The sequence below is a fragment of the Chenopodium album genome, chromosome 23 (genome assembly GCF_948465745.1).
Source record: "Chenopodium album chromosome 23, dcCheAlbu1.1, whole genome shotgun sequence".
Classification (NCBI taxonomy): Eukaryota; Viridiplantae; Streptophyta; class Magnoliopsida; order Caryophyllales; family Amaranthaceae; genus Chenopodium; species Chenopodium album.
Genome location: NC_137856.1, coordinates 29,769,380 through 29,785,209, shown reverse-complemented (window position 1 = coordinate 29,785,209; position 15,830 = coordinate 29,769,380). Strand labels below are relative to the sequence as shown.

General features: G+C 31.0%; 2 protein-coding genes across 2 annotated transcripts; one reads left to right on the top strand and one right to left on the bottom strand.

Annotated features, from left to right (window-relative positions):
• Positions 1–8,252: 8,252 nt before the first annotated feature.
• LOC145607646 (stearoyl-[acyl-carrier-protein] 9-desaturase, chloroplastic-like) lies at positions 8,253–9,422 on the top strand. Its single transcript, XM_081663233.1, has 2 exons — positions 8,253–8,714; positions 8,862–9,422. Exons 1-2 carry the CDS (start codon positions 8,253–8,255, stop codon positions 9,420–9,422), a joined length of 1,023 nt encoding a protein of 340 aa, XP_081519359.1.
• A 671-nt stretch (positions 9,423–10,093) lies between these two features.
• On the bottom strand, positions 10,094–15,502 carry LOC145609722 (stearoyl-[acyl-carrier-protein] 9-desaturase, chloroplastic-like). The gene is made up of 4 exons (XM_081665186.1): positions 15,483–15,502; positions 14,015–14,143; positions 11,582–12,098; positions 10,094–11,034 (listed from the first exon to the last, which is right to left on the bottom strand). Exons 2-4 carry the CDS (start codon positions 14,098–14,100, stop codon positions 10,474–10,476), a joined length of 1,164 nt encoding a protein of 387 aa, XP_081521312.1. The 5' UTR covers positions 14,101–14,143; positions 15,483–15,502; the 3' UTR covers positions 10,094–10,473.
• Between the last annotated feature and the right edge of the window lie 328 nt (positions 15,503–15,830).

Here is a 15,830-nt window from a genome sequence, read left to right as displayed (position 1 = left end):
TATGTGGCTGTCTACAATCTCTTGAAAAAAATCCTCTTTATATGTACTTTATTAAATCAGATTAGATTTCCTTCAAAAAAAAATTTTAGATTAGATTAATGATTGAAATAACACATTAACAACCATGTACTCAGAATTTTTATTAGTTGCATTTAATTAAAAGAAAACATATAAAGTATAATCATCACTTACGTAAACATATAAAGTTTAAGGGTGATTTTATACATAGCCCTTAGGGCTATACATAAGAATTAAATTTACTCATGAAATATGTATAAAGTTGGGAATTCATGACAAAAACACGCGCAAATCAGTGTAATTAGTGTGTTTTTGTCATGATTGTCTAAATTTAAACAATTTTCTAGAGTAAATTAAATGCTTATATATAGCCTTAAGGGCTATGTATAGCATTTTCCAAAGTTTAATATTAATAGCCATATTAATAATCACAACATTGCATATGCTATGAATACGGAATGTACATGTAACTATGTAATTAAGCATAACGTGTGACAACTTCAATACAGATTGACATCGAAGCCTTTCATCACGTTACGTACATAATTAAATTCCTTACTATGAAGTATACGAAAAGAAAGAAAGAAAGAAAGAAAGAAAACAGTGCTCGTGTAACATACTCTATTAAGAGGGGAGGAAGATAAGCCATAAGGTGTTCGCTTAATAAGTCTACAACATCATTATTGTTTTTTTATACTTCCTCCGCTCTAATAATCTTTTAGCACCACTCATCACTTTTATTTGACCATATAATATGATTTATACGTAAGTAAAATATAGTCATGTGGGATCTTGTTAGATCCGTCTCTCAAAAATAGTTTCACAATGTCAACTTTTTATAATTTTTACTCTATACAATTATAAATATTTAACATATAAAATGTGCTTTGAGATACGTAATTTTACATTGTTGTAATATTATTGGAACGGAGGAAGTATATTATACTACCTTTGTTCCTGAAAGTTCGACTCATTTACTATTCATGTGGTCAGAATAAAATAAATTTGACCACATTTTATGATTTATGCAATCAAAATAAATTAATAAGTTTGAACTTATAAATTCCCCTTATGATAAAATTTTCAAATATCAACTTTTTAAAATTTTTACTTATACATACATAACCAAAGTTATTAGTGGTCAAAAATGTTCATTGGAGATCGTGCAAATACAAAGTAAGGGCTTGTTCACTTCAGCTTAATTTAAGTTCAGTTCAGTTCAGCTCCAATCAGTTCAGTTCAATTCAGCTCCAATCAGTTCAGTTCATCTCCTAATTTCCTTCTTTCATAAAATATTCATTTCAGTTTAGTTCAGCTCCAATCAATTCAGTTCAGCTCCTATCAGTCCAGTTCAGTTTAACTTAGTTCAGTAAATGTGAACAGACCTTAAGTCGAACTTTCAAGAACGAAGGGAGTATATACATTTCCTTTTTTAGTATTAAGTTGGGAATTAATCGACAATTTATGAGTAAATCAGTGTAAGAAACGTTAATTTAATGTCTATTTTCTTCCATTTTTAGCCTATTTTTTCCATTTTTAATCGACATTTTAAAGTTAATTGGGAATTAATATTAGGGTAGCCTACGCGCGCGATGCGCGTGGAGGGGCTAGCTCTTGCAGAGAAGTTTTAATAATGTGTGTTTACGCCTACCTTTGGTTTGGGTGATAGTTTTAATACTTACTATTTGGTATGTGCCCTATGTGGTGGCTTTGTAGGGATTAAAAGCCACCACAATCTTTTATGACGATTATATTTTTAAAACCCACAACAGTATGACAGTATTATTCCAAATTTATTACTCCGTCCGATTTTTTTTTTTAAATGCCTCACTTTCCTTTTATGAGTTTTTTTAAATGCATCAGTTCCTTGTTTGGTAGCTTTATATAATATTTTATAATTTCTCTATCTTACTTTAATTTAATCCCCACTTAAATTATTTTATTACTTCTCTCTCCTCCATGGTCCCTACTTATATAATAAAAATATCTACTATCCCTCACATACGTTCTCTTTCATGGTCTCCATCTTACTTTTGCTACAATAAATTATTAAATAACCTACTCATAATATTATATTACTCTCCTTAAACTCCGCATATCACCAAGTGATGCAAATAAATAAAAAAAAAAACAAAAGGAGCGTTAAATAATATTTAATTGATTTGCATCCCTTATATCATATTATTACCCTTTATATCTTAAAGGGTAATTATTAGTTTAGAATACTTAACTAGTTTAATTTGCATGTTTTAATAATACTTAGTATAATATTCCTACCGTGGTTTTTTCTGATAAATTATTTGTGAGCTTTAGGCATATTGAGTAATAATATATGAAATGTTGCAGCCAACTTAATAATGTAAGTTCTTTAGTGTTCTACAACCATCTAATATCTATCTATATCTAATATTAAAGCAAACCACTTAAATTTCTCATAAATTCCTTTATTTTCTCTTCCATAATTAACACCATTTTTATTTTATTTTATTTTTTATCATCAATTTTTCTTGATTTTAGGATTTTAAAGCTCTTTTTATACCTCTTGATAACATCTGCTCAAATATCACTTTTTGTTTTTGAATTCAAATGTCACTATTTAATGTGAATCTCATTCACAATTCCATAACGTTGTTTATTATGTACTATCAAACAATGCACATTTCAAAAGCTAATAAAGCTTAACAATAGTTGCAGTTAAAGGATGACAAGATTGTAAATAAGAAGAGCAACAATGAAGAAGTAAAAATAAATTGTCTCTTGATAATAAACTGTCTCCTTTTTTTAAAATAATAATAATAATGATAACATATATACGAAGTGTAAAACGTTAGAAGTTTTTTTTTATTAATAAAAAAAAAGCATTACAAGATTTTTTTTAAGAAAAAAGTAACTATGAATTAATTGATGATATGTTTAATGAAAAAAAACCATTAAATATATTAATAAGGATAAACATATTAATGAAGGCAAAATGTGAATACACGTTTTTGTACACATTTTTGAGGGTATAGTTGGTAGCACACTATTTTTTAGACTTATCTTATACATTTTATAAGATAGGAAAATAAACAGTGTCTTGGTAATAAACTGTCTTCACTTTTTTTAAATAATAATAATAACATATATATATATATATATATTAATATATATATATATATATATATATATATATATATATATATATATATATATATATATATATATATATATATATATATATATATATAATTATAAAATATAAAGCATTAGAAGTTTTTTTTATTCAAATATAAAAATCATTACAAATTTTTTGTTAAGAAAAAAAGACTTTGAATTAATTGATGACATGTTTAATGAAAAAAAAAACATTAAATATATTAATGAGGGTAAATATATTAATGAGGGTAAAATTGTAAATATGCATTTTGGTACACATTTTGAGGGTATTGTTGGTAACACACTATTCATAATAGTTATCTTGTACTTTTTATAAGGTAAGTAGGGATATAATAGAGATATTAAAAAAAAAGAGTTCATCAATTACCATAGAAAAAGGTCGAAAACAATTTTATTTTATTTTTTTTTTTTTGGGAAAAATTAATAATAAATTACTTGAATTACATCCAAAAATAAATAAATTTTATTATTAGATTTATGCCTATCTGTACAATCAAATGCTTAATACGAGTAGTTTTTTTTATTTTTGGGTGTTTAGAGAGCCACAAGGACAGAGGTGAGAATCGATTCCAAAGATCCCTGCAATCGGGAAGGATAGATGCTCTAACCACTTGAGCTATCCCTCACTCTCAAATGCTTAATAGTTAATACTTTTAAGGTGATTATTAAGAAAAAAAAAATATCAATCAATTAATTAATTTATACAATCAATGTTACATAGTATTTCTAATTGTATTTAATAACAATTAATTAACTAATAAAAAAGACCAAGAAAAAGGTGTCATTTCTTCTACAAATTATCAATCAATCAATTGATAATTGTCACTGAACTTCAACAATTAAAATTTTTATATTTATTAATTAAAATTTCTTCAAAAAAAATATATATTAATTAATGAGAGATATTTGAAAGGTATTAATTAAAGTGAGATAATCAATAATATTAGAGTACGTATCACCAATTTCCTGAATCAATTCCTGAAATGTATTTCACAAATTCCGTTCCCCTACCCCCCATTTCTTTCACCGTAAATCATTACACATCTTTCCCTGTCACTTTTTTTTTGACAAAGGATAAAACATATTACATTTTGATACTAAAGCAAATAAAATTAATCGCAGCTTCTCAAGCTATTTGATGAGCTTGATGAACGCGCTGACGATCAACCTATCACTGTTTTACCACCAATTGAAACATACATATCTAGGGGGGCGTTTAGTTCAAAAAACATAATAGAATGAGTGTTTTAAGAAAGGGGTGAAAATAAAAGTTAAAGAACCATCTCAGCCAAAAATTTAAACTGATGTTTGAGCCTAATATCGGTTTATATACTCTATCAAGCCTTCACACATAAGAGTTTGTTGGGCTTGAAATATAAATGCACCATGAGTCTCCCTTATTACCAGCGTTAAATATTCCACTTGAAAGGTGGGTTAGTAGAAGAGATTTTGAACCCGTGACCTTTGTGTCATACTGGCTCTTGATACCAAGTTAAAGGACTGTCTCACTTACTACATTGTTAATCAAATGCGACGTATGATATAGAGCTAATGCGACGGTCAAATACAATAATGCCGTTGCAATAGCTAAATCTAATATGAAGACTACCTCATAGCCGTTGCAATAGCATCTTCTAATACAACGGCTACACCCTAATGCAACGCCCCTATTCATAACCGTTGCATTAGGGTTCAAAACCGTTGTATATTAATTAGGGTGGTCTAATGCAACAACCAATTGAAATGTGAAAATATTAAGTGGGCATGTTGAGTTGTTTAATTTCCCTCTTATATTTTTCCTATCTACCAAAAACTTAAGGTGATGGCCGAAGCTCAAGATCGGTTTCTATACTCTAGCTATCAATAAATTAGGTGATTGAAAACAAAGATCCTTGCATTTACATATTTGTGAAAGGGAAGGCCATTAAAGGTATTGTGTCTTCGTCAAGTGCAATTAACTGATATATTATAATGAATAAATTATGGAGATAATTAGTTTTTTCTTTTGGGTAATTGATTGCCATTGATTTTGAGAAGTGATTAATCATATATTTTGAGAAGTGATTATTTATTTTGTTGCTTGATTGATAATTTCATTTTTTTAGGCTAATTGATTTATTTTATGTATGTTTAAATATTTTTGATATTAACTATTAGTTTTTTTTTTTTTTTTTTTAGACGGGAAGTCGGCAACTATTAGAGATTAAATGGATGTTCACCAAAAGTAAACGTTATTTCCAGAATGAAACGTGGGCCATAGCCCATAGGGCAAACACTACCTTAGTTAGGGAGCCGATGGGTGCAGTGCTCCATTGGCTCCTGTAAGGTTTTAGGTGAATCATATTCATAAGACCCCAAACAGGATCTACAAGCATAATACATAAAGAAACCATAATTGTACCTTTGAAGTGTAATTTCACGTGTGATCGAGCAAGAACAATAAGGAGAATAAGAACCCCAAGCGTGATTCCTCTACTTGGTTTACGGGCACTAATTGAACCTCCACTAATGCTAGTTAGTCGTGATTGAACCCTTCAATCAACCTTCAACGGAGAGGAGAGGAACGAACAAGCCACACACCACCACCGAGCACCACTTTAGCTGACCATCCGTATCGTACGGACAGGGAGGATGGGAGTGAGAGAGAGAGAGGCGTGTGGGTGAGAGAGAATAGGGTTTAGGGTGTTTTGGTAGCTTGCTTCACAATTCATTGTACGGTGAGATATGACTTGTATGTCAACTCTAGGCATGGACTCTATTTATATATCCCATACATAACTGGAGCCATGTGAAGCCCTAACACTTAACCCAATTCTAACTACACTAGTCGTACTCCTTACATGGCTTGTCATCAGATCACCTCACGAGGCCCAATAATGGGCTTCATACTTGTTAAATCCAATACCCTTGTGTGTGACCTCATAAAATCCATTCTATTGGGATTTGGACTATTTGACTAGCCCAAAGATAATTTATCATATCTAGCAACAAACAATGATGACCCAAAAGAATGAACTAATTATCTCCATAATAATAATAATCCTTGATATATTAGCAATTGCACTTGACGAAATAATAATTCCTTTAGCCCCCTCATATTGCTGCCCCAAATCTATTAACATATACTAAAAGAAAATCTTTCCATGACACCTGCCTTTACATTATAAAAAAATTTCTCGCCTTTTCCCCCCTCTCTCTCTCTCTCTTTTTTTTTTTTTTTTTTTAATTGCAAAATCTTCAAGTAAACTATTTATAATACCTTATGATATTTTCTTTCTAATTTGACAATCATATTCCAAATAAACCCTAATGAAATATTTCTGAATATCTTTTGTATACTTTATATTTTGTAATATTATTGCAAAAAAATATTTAACAACCGTGCATTGCACGGAATTTTAACCTAGTGACACTAGTATGGGAGTTCATGTGTCCAATCGCGACACGTTGCTCTATCCTTCACACCTTTTATGATTTTATCTAGCTAGGCTTAGAAGAATAGATGTTAGAACCGAACTTGAAACTCTTTCATGTGCGAAGTTTTGTATTCCCTAATTCCCTTGAACCTCACATGTGCAAAGTTTCTGGAAGTAATTATACCCTTTATATCTTGTGCGCCATTTGTTTTCAATTTTTTGTTGAGTAATTCTTTAAAAACTTTGACAATAAATTCCTACTATTTATATTAATTAATAAGAGAACATATAGTTATATAAGGTTCTATTAAATTCGTATCATTTTATATTTTATTAATATTAAAGGCATGTTCATATTTACTGAACTGAGCTGTACTGAACTGAACTGAATTAATTGGAGCTGACTGAACTGAACTGAACTGAACTGAGCTGAGCTGAAATGAATATTTTATGAGAGAAGGAAATTAGGAGTTGAACTGAACTAAACTGATTGGAGCTGAACTTAACTGAATTGAAATTAAGTAAATATGAACAGGCCCTAAGTTTTATTAATTTTTACACATAAGAAAGTGGAGTATACAATTTAAGATGTGCCTTAAGAACCGTGAAAAGTCAAATTAAATGAGGCAAAAAAATAAGGACAGAGGAGTATGCAATAAATATTCTACGAGTCATTTGATGATTAGTATTAGAACTACAATAGACCTTATAGGTATTATCCGTTTATTTAGTTCGTGAATTACATACATCGACACAATAATTATTATTGTTTTGGTAGGAGATTTGGATTGTTGAAGGATAGGAAACACAATGGCTCTTCTAAGTTATCATCCTCTCCCTCAATTGAGCACTCTCAGCGTCAAGGCTTCCAAGGTTTGCACAACCCTTACTTTCAACAACTCGTCATCGAATAAGTGAGTTTCTCTCTTCTATTATACATAGTAATATTTTACAAAAGTTTAACACTAAACTACTGAAGTATTGTACGTAGTAATTCGTTTCTGCCAAAAGAGAAAAAAAAAAAAAAAAAAACAGTATTATACTTGGTACTTTGATATCCTTCATTATATATTTCTATCTTTTACACTATTCTTACGTTATTTTGACCAATATTTTATACGGAGTATGATTATATAAACACTGCACAAATGTTATTATGAAGTTTCATAGGAGTACTTCACTTTTTGTTTGTTATGTTTTGACTTTTTTGTTCAATATTTTTTTAAAAAAAAATATTAATTATGAAAACTAATTCACATATTCCACTTACACTACCGATATTTTTCAGGTGCAAACAGTCAAAGTCATACGAGTACATCGATAAGATAAAAAATCAATTATAATATTGTAAAGAACAGAAGAAATAAAAGATAGCCCACCACTCCACTTTCAAGCCCCTTAATTCTAAATGGGCCAGTTTGACTCAAAATTTCAATCATACAACATTACAAGTTTACAACCCAATATTATTATGCATGTCACAATATAAAGTTGGCAAACTCACTCATACATTATGCAACTAACACTGTGAGTCTGTGATCATGTATTTAATTAAGCTAATATTAGTTAATCTTCTAATTTTTGTAATGTATGTTTGTTACTTCTTCCTGTTGTAGAAGAGCTGAAAATCAAAAGAAGCCTTACAGTCCCAAATGTTGCATAATGCATAATCAAGTAACACATTCTATGGCACCCGAAAAAATCGAGGTTTTCGAATCCTTGGACAGTTGGGCAACAGAGAACATCTTGGTGTATCTGAAGCCTGTTGAAAAATGTTGGCAGCCACAAGATTTTCTTCCTGATCCGAATTCAGACGCCTTTTACGATCAAATCAAAGAGATGCAGGGGAGGGCGAAGGAGATTCCAGATGATTACTTTGTTGTTTTGGTTGGACATATGATTACTGAAGAAGCACTTCCTACTTACCAAACTATGCTTAATACTTTTGATGGAGTGAGAGATGAAACCGGGGCTAGTCCGACTTCATGGGCTACTTGGACTAGAGCTTGGACTGCTGAGGAAAATAGACATGGTGATCTTCTTAACAAGTATTTGTACCTCTCGGGTCGTGTTGATATGAGAGCCATCGAGAAGACGATTCAGTATTTGATTGGATCAGGAATGGTAAGTGTGATCGACCTTTTTCTTTTAACGCTATCCTTGATAGAGTATATAAACCGATTTTGAGCTTTAACCATCAGCTTAAGTTTTTTGTTGAATTGGTCCATTAACATAAGTATTCTTCTGTCACTTATGTGCTTTTTATTGCAGGACCCGAAAACTGAGAACAATCCATATTTGGGATTCATATACACGTCGTTTCAAGAAAGGGCAACATTCGTTTCACACGGCAATGCAGCAAGGCTAGCCAAACAACATGGTGATCTGAAGCTAGCACAAATCTGTGGCCTTATTGCTGCTGATGAAAAACGCCACGAAAATGCTTACAGCAAAATAGTGCAGAAACTGTTTGAAATAGACCCTGATACAACCATCCTCGCTTTTGCTGATATGATGAGGAAGAAGATCTCTATGCCGGCCCATCTCATGTATGATGGTCGCGATTACAACTTGTTTGATCATTTTGCTGTAATTGCTGCTCGGCTTGGAGTTTACTCTGCCAGGGATTATGCTGATGTTATGGAGCACTTGGTGAATTACTGGGAAGTTGAGAAGCTCACCGGGCTTTCGCCTGAAGGACGAAAAGCTCATGAATTTGTATGTGGGTTACCTCAAAGGATCAAAATTATAGAAGAGAAGGCTCAAGACAGGGCAAAACAAGCACCTTCCATGCCTTTAAGTTGGGTTTATGATAGAGAAGTCAGGCTTTAAGTTCTTAATACTTTTTTTTTTAATTAGATTCTACAAGTATCATGTATTTAAAATTGTGGTATGGTTAATACTTACTAGCATAAATTTGGAAGTACTAAAGTACTTTATGTTACAAACTTACAATTTGGAAAAACTAAAGTTGGTTGTCTAATTTATATGTTTGTTTTTGTATTTGTATTTGTTATAATCTGTTAATTAAGCAGGATCCTAATTCAAAAGGCCGTCATTGTTCTTAAATTTATTTGTTGTTAATTTTCATATTGTTCAACCCTATGTTATTTCAACATCTTGCTTTTCAATACGACGTGACACCTAAATACATAGTGGCCTTGTATAAAATTTTATATTAATAATCCTCAGGGTCGAAGACTTGGAGGATCCTACACCATGTCGGATACGATACCCAAATCTGAGTTTGTGAAACATAGGTTCAACCTTAACAACATTCCTCCTTTGTCAATTTCTCGACTTAGTAACTAGAGTTGAACAACACGATAGCCCAAGCAGTGTCCTCCGTAAGAGTTCGACCTTAACTTACTCTATTTACTAAATAGTTCAAATAATAAGCAACCAAATATCAAATATGATAGAATAATGTAAGATGAGACATATAAAGTAAGGCGATGATATAAATCAAATAACTCCACTAAAAAGTAATATTTCATTAAACATACACCCCAAATTTCATTCACTATTACAAATTTGTATATCAAACTTCAAATGAAAAAAAATTACACACATCTATATGTTATTCAATTATGTACTAGTGTACCATTACAATGAGAGGACCATGTTAACTCTAATTAATAATACATAAACCGTAATAAAATTGAAAACAAGAACATAAATTAAACAAAGCAACCAATACAATTACTTGATTGGTTGCAACCACTCTATTAAAAACCCATACCAAAATAAAATATCCCTTAGCTTTTGTGTAATTTTAAGTCGTAGTCTTACCTTTAATTCAGATATTTTCACATACAACCGTTGTATATGACACCTGGTACAACACAAACTTCTCGTCGTGCCAAAGTTAATAAGTTGTTCATCAAAGTTTGATGCTTCTATCAAAAACCCAACTTATAGGAACAGAAGGCACTTCTTTCTCCTTATCTCGAACCCTCTCTTCAATACTCCTTATTCTATGAGGCAATGTACATACATATTCCTGCGCTCTTCGCCCTTCAGCCGAAAGCCCGGTGAGTTGATCAACCTTCCAATAATTCACCAAATGCTCCATAACCTCGGCATAGTTCGTGACCGTGTACACGCCTAGCCGAGCAGCAACAGCCGTAAAATGACTAAATAAGTTGAAGTCACGGCCATCGTGCATAAGGTGGCCTGGCATTGAGATTCGCTTCCTAATCATGTTAGCGAATGCTATAACGGTTGTATCGGGGTCGACTTCGAAGAGTTTTTGAGATATCTTGGTGTAGGCGGTTTCGTGGCGCTTCTCATCGGCCGCGATAAGGCCGCATACCTTAGCAAGATTGATATCACCGTGTTCTTTGGCTAGCCTCGCGGTGTTGCCGTGTGAGAAGAATGTTGCCCTTTCTTGAAATGATGTGAATATGAAACCCATGTATGGGTTGTTCTCAAATTTTGGGTCCTGCATTTGTACAACAAAAATTAATGATTCTAATTTTATAGAATAGAAGTATTAACTAATATACAATATATTTTCGTAGTTTTATTAAACTTTGATGAATTTTAATCATAAATGGTTGAGATTGAATGTTGAAAATGGACAATTGATATTACTACCACTGTTTCATATTATTTGCAACGATTAGATATTTTCTAATAATAGACTTTTAAGAAAACCATGCTTATAAAATCTTTATATTAATATATTTGTTATTCTGTGATTGACTGGTTGTCATGTTTACTCTATTATTGTTCTACAGTAATTATTCATATTAGTTACCTACCAATAGCATAGCATTAGTGATGTCATGCTAATATTATAGTGACCTAGCCGAATTAGACCAACTAAAATGAAACGAAATGAAGTACTACTTATGTTGTTTTTTTACTTTAATAAAGGGGTATATGTGAAATATAAAAAATTCTTTTGTTTCAGCTAAAAAAATAATTGAGACAGTAATAAAATTTGATATAAGAAGTTTTTTTGAAAAATTAAATATCTAACTTACCACTCCAGCCCCAATCATATATTGGGTAGTTTTCTCAATAGCTCTCATATCCACACGACCAGAAAGATAAAGATACTTGCTAAGAAGATCACCATGTCTATTCTCTTCAGCACTCCATGCCCTAGACCATGTCGCCCATGAAGTCGAACTCGCACCCGTTTCATCCCTCACACCATCCATTGTGTTAAGTGCCGTTTGGTAAGCCGGAAGAGATTCTTCAGTGATCATATGACCAACCAAAACAACGTAGAAATCGTCTGGAACCTCTCTAGCCCTATCTCGAAGTTCCGTGATTTGATCATAAAACTCTTCCGAAGTTGGATCAGGAAGAAAATCCTTAGGTTGCCAACATTTTTCAACAGGTTTTAAGTATTTCAAGATGTTATCTCTTGCCCATCCTTCCAATGAATCGAAAATCTCAATCTTTTCGGGTGACATTGAATGTGTTACACGATCATTAGGCTTCTCCCGCCTAGGGATGCTTAAAGGTTTCTTCGGAGTTGGTTTTATTGTTACTCTACAACAAAGAAAAATGTAAGAGTATATGTGAGAAAAATTACAAGTACATATACAAAAGTGTATAAAAATGGTTTATTTTCTTTTGTAAATCAAATTATAACACTAAGGTAGCATAAAATTATTATTAGAGTTCATGATAGATTCATTTATTTAATATTGTGTCTCTATTCATATTCATATTATCAGTTCCATTTCTGAGATTTTGGTGGCATAGAATATATTGGGGCCCTGTGACTGAATTATCAAGATCTCAGATTTTAGTAATTCAATACTTAGATTGGTTAATTAATTTTCTTAAAGATGTAAAAGGTCAAATTATTAGACACTCTGAATCTAAAAAACAAATCTAAGCAAATAAAATAAGACAAAACTATTTTTTTTTTTTAAAAAAGGGGAAAATAGGGGAAGTGGAGTATAACTTTAGTTGATTTGATTCAATAAAAAACTTGTATTAAACTATTAGTGCTACTTTTAACACAGTCCATTTGTTAATATTTGATCAAAGAACAAACGGTCCGTGTTGTGTGTGGCTGTCCACACCATGTGAGCACTTATAAAAAAAGCAAAGTAACTCTTGAAATACTGATCAAATAACCCCTATAATACCACCGAATAACCCCTATTACACTAACGAAATAACTCCTTTAACACTGATAAGTAACTCTTATTACACTAATGACGTAACCCCTATAATGACTGGTCATACGGTGTGGTCAGCCACATATATAAGACTTTGTGAAAAATCCATATTTGTTTTTCATAAGTTGAAGTTTAATTGATTAAAAAAAACCTTCTAAAAAGTTAGTTATTTATGTGAGGCATGAAGGGTTTGAGTCAACCAATACAATAATGACTAGATTGGTTTGATATAGATGTACATGTACATACTAGATACATACGAATATACGATGATAAGGTATGTAGCAAACTTAAGACATCATGAATTATTTATGATGTATAGCAAGGTTATATGGTCCTATGGAAAAGGATGTATTATTATAGAAAAATATAATTTTCAATATCTTTAACAACTATCGTAATCAGCTTCATGCCTAGGCCTTTAACTAATATAAATAGTTTAATGTGACCTTTTCCTTTTTATGGATATCTTACATGACTATCATACGTATAATAACTAATCATTGGGTTTAATAGAAATTAAAGTTGATGTATATAGATACCCATAACGCTTAAGTATCGTTCTCAATAATAAATTAAACTATGTCTCTTTCACTAACAAGTTGTTATCAAATGTATAATAACTTATCATTGGTTTTAATAAAAAACGATGTGCATACATACCCGTATAGCTTAAGTATCGTTCTCACTAATAAAATATGTCTCTTTCACTCACAAGTTGTGTCTCCTCTCCTACCTTACTAGTTACTACAAATAAACATTGGATCAGGTGATATATGTTTATTACTTTGATATTATACAAATGAGACCGATGTCATTAGATCGATTAGTGTTAACGTATATAACTTCCAAAAATGAATATTACATTAATTATTTTTATAAGAGAAAGTTATTAAGCTTAGAAATAGGAAAATCCAAATAAAAAGATTAAATCTGATCAGATCTGATTGTGTTATAAAATGAAGTAAGTATCTGTTTATTTAGATGAGCTGAGCTGAAGTTATTATAGCTTATATTTCTATCTTATCTAAAGAACATGTGGAAGAGAATCCGACGGGGGTGTCACACACCGCCGGTCTTCCTTCTAAACCGGAGATCGGAGATAGATATAGTAGTATATATAGCCTGCATGAAAGCTTGTTAATCACAATTCTCTCATCGTTCCTTAATACAAAGTTTTTTTTTTTTTTAGCATTTATTACTAACATAATAAAGAGAAAGAGGCTTTTAATTTAGGGACGGAGGAAGTATTAAAAGTAGGAGAAAGAAACTCACTTGTCGAGAGTTAACGCCATAGAAATCTTTGGAGCTTTAACATGGTGAGTGCTAATTTGTGGGAGAGAATATAAACTCATTGCCATTTTTGTTTATTTTTCCTTTACTCTTCTGCTCACAACGTACTGCCTGGAATAACAAAATAATATTAAATGGATTAATACAGTACGTGTGAATTCAATGCTAGATCTTTGTCTTTAAAACGCAGCAATTATATACGTACAGTCTATTTTATGGATGGGTTCCATAAAGGGTGGCACGGAAATTAATATCTTCGTACATCTTCCTCATATTTTGAATATTTATATTACTACATATTTTATTTTTTACACTATTTTTAAATTAAAGATATTAATAATCAAAATAGTGGATTTATGAACATGTGTAGTCAATTGATGATGCAAATATTAACAAATTGAGGGGGTGTTTGGTTAGAGATAAGTAGATAACAATATATACACAAACTAATGTGAAACTCTACATGCAATAAATTATATGGAATTAAATCTGAACACAGATTTACCGGGTATGAGTGTATCCCTAACTTGAATGGGGAGAAATTTAGCCATATAATTAGTTACACCATGTCTATATAAAATAACCTTGATAACGCATGAATTTGACCATTAAATATAAATATGGACAAAGAAATAATCTTGGTAATCGAATATACGATTACAAATTTGACTACAAGTGAATCTTTTTTGGGTCATTTGGTGTGATTTGATTAAGCTAAATGTTTTGTACGATAGGGGTACGTAAAATCATGGTGTACGTTAAAATGGAATTTATGCAGCATGTAAAAAGTAAATCTTCATTTACGTATGCTTCTGATATGTTTTGTCCTTGCGAAGTTATTACTTCAGGGAATGTTATTTACATTTTCTAATAGTGTAAATTCACATTAATACTTGTTTGTCCATATTTACATCTATATTCATTATATGATGAGCAGCTCTTAACGAATATTCACTATATTAACAACGAACAAGAAAAACGATACCAATGAAATTAGTACAATAATTATAATTAGGTGATTGATGCACGTATATAGTAGTGCTAATGGCACGTTTGGTTGTTGGTAATAAAAATATATATAGATCTATTATCATTTTCACACTTTATGCTCGATTACTAAATATGTCGTATGAACTAAATAATAAGGAATTATTAAGATAAATAAACATTTTTCAGATCGATTTACGTGTATTTTTTATCATGAAGACTCAGATTTAATTAAACCATTGAGAAAATCCGTTTAATGCTAATATTATGCCCTTTTTTCTTCATTAACGACAAAATAACAATATTATTATTATAAGAACGACAATATTAGTAATAATAATAACATCGACAACAACAAATATTTTCTTAGATAAACTGAATTTAATATGACCTAGCGAGCTAGCATACACCCTCATAATATGAATAAAAGAAAGAAACAAAGAGAAAATGAGAGAAATAGCACCTTATTTATTTAAGATCGAGGAGGCTTAAACAACCTAACTCAAGGCTTTCGTTGTTGGAACAAAAAGAAAAGGAGTGCTAGTTTATTATGATGAAGATGATTTAAGTGTACAAAGTTTGAGGCTATATATATAGTGTTCAAACGTTTAAGTTAAAATTGATAGTTGTAATGAAATAAAGCATATGGATGAATGTCCATATCATCAATAATTGTAGCATAAATTGGTTTTGTGGAAATGGGGGACAAGCACCAATGGAATAGACTGCAAACAAATTAAAATACATTCAAAAAAATAAATTTACAAGCTATAAATAACTAAATAATAAAAAAAAAATTTACTTAAGTAAT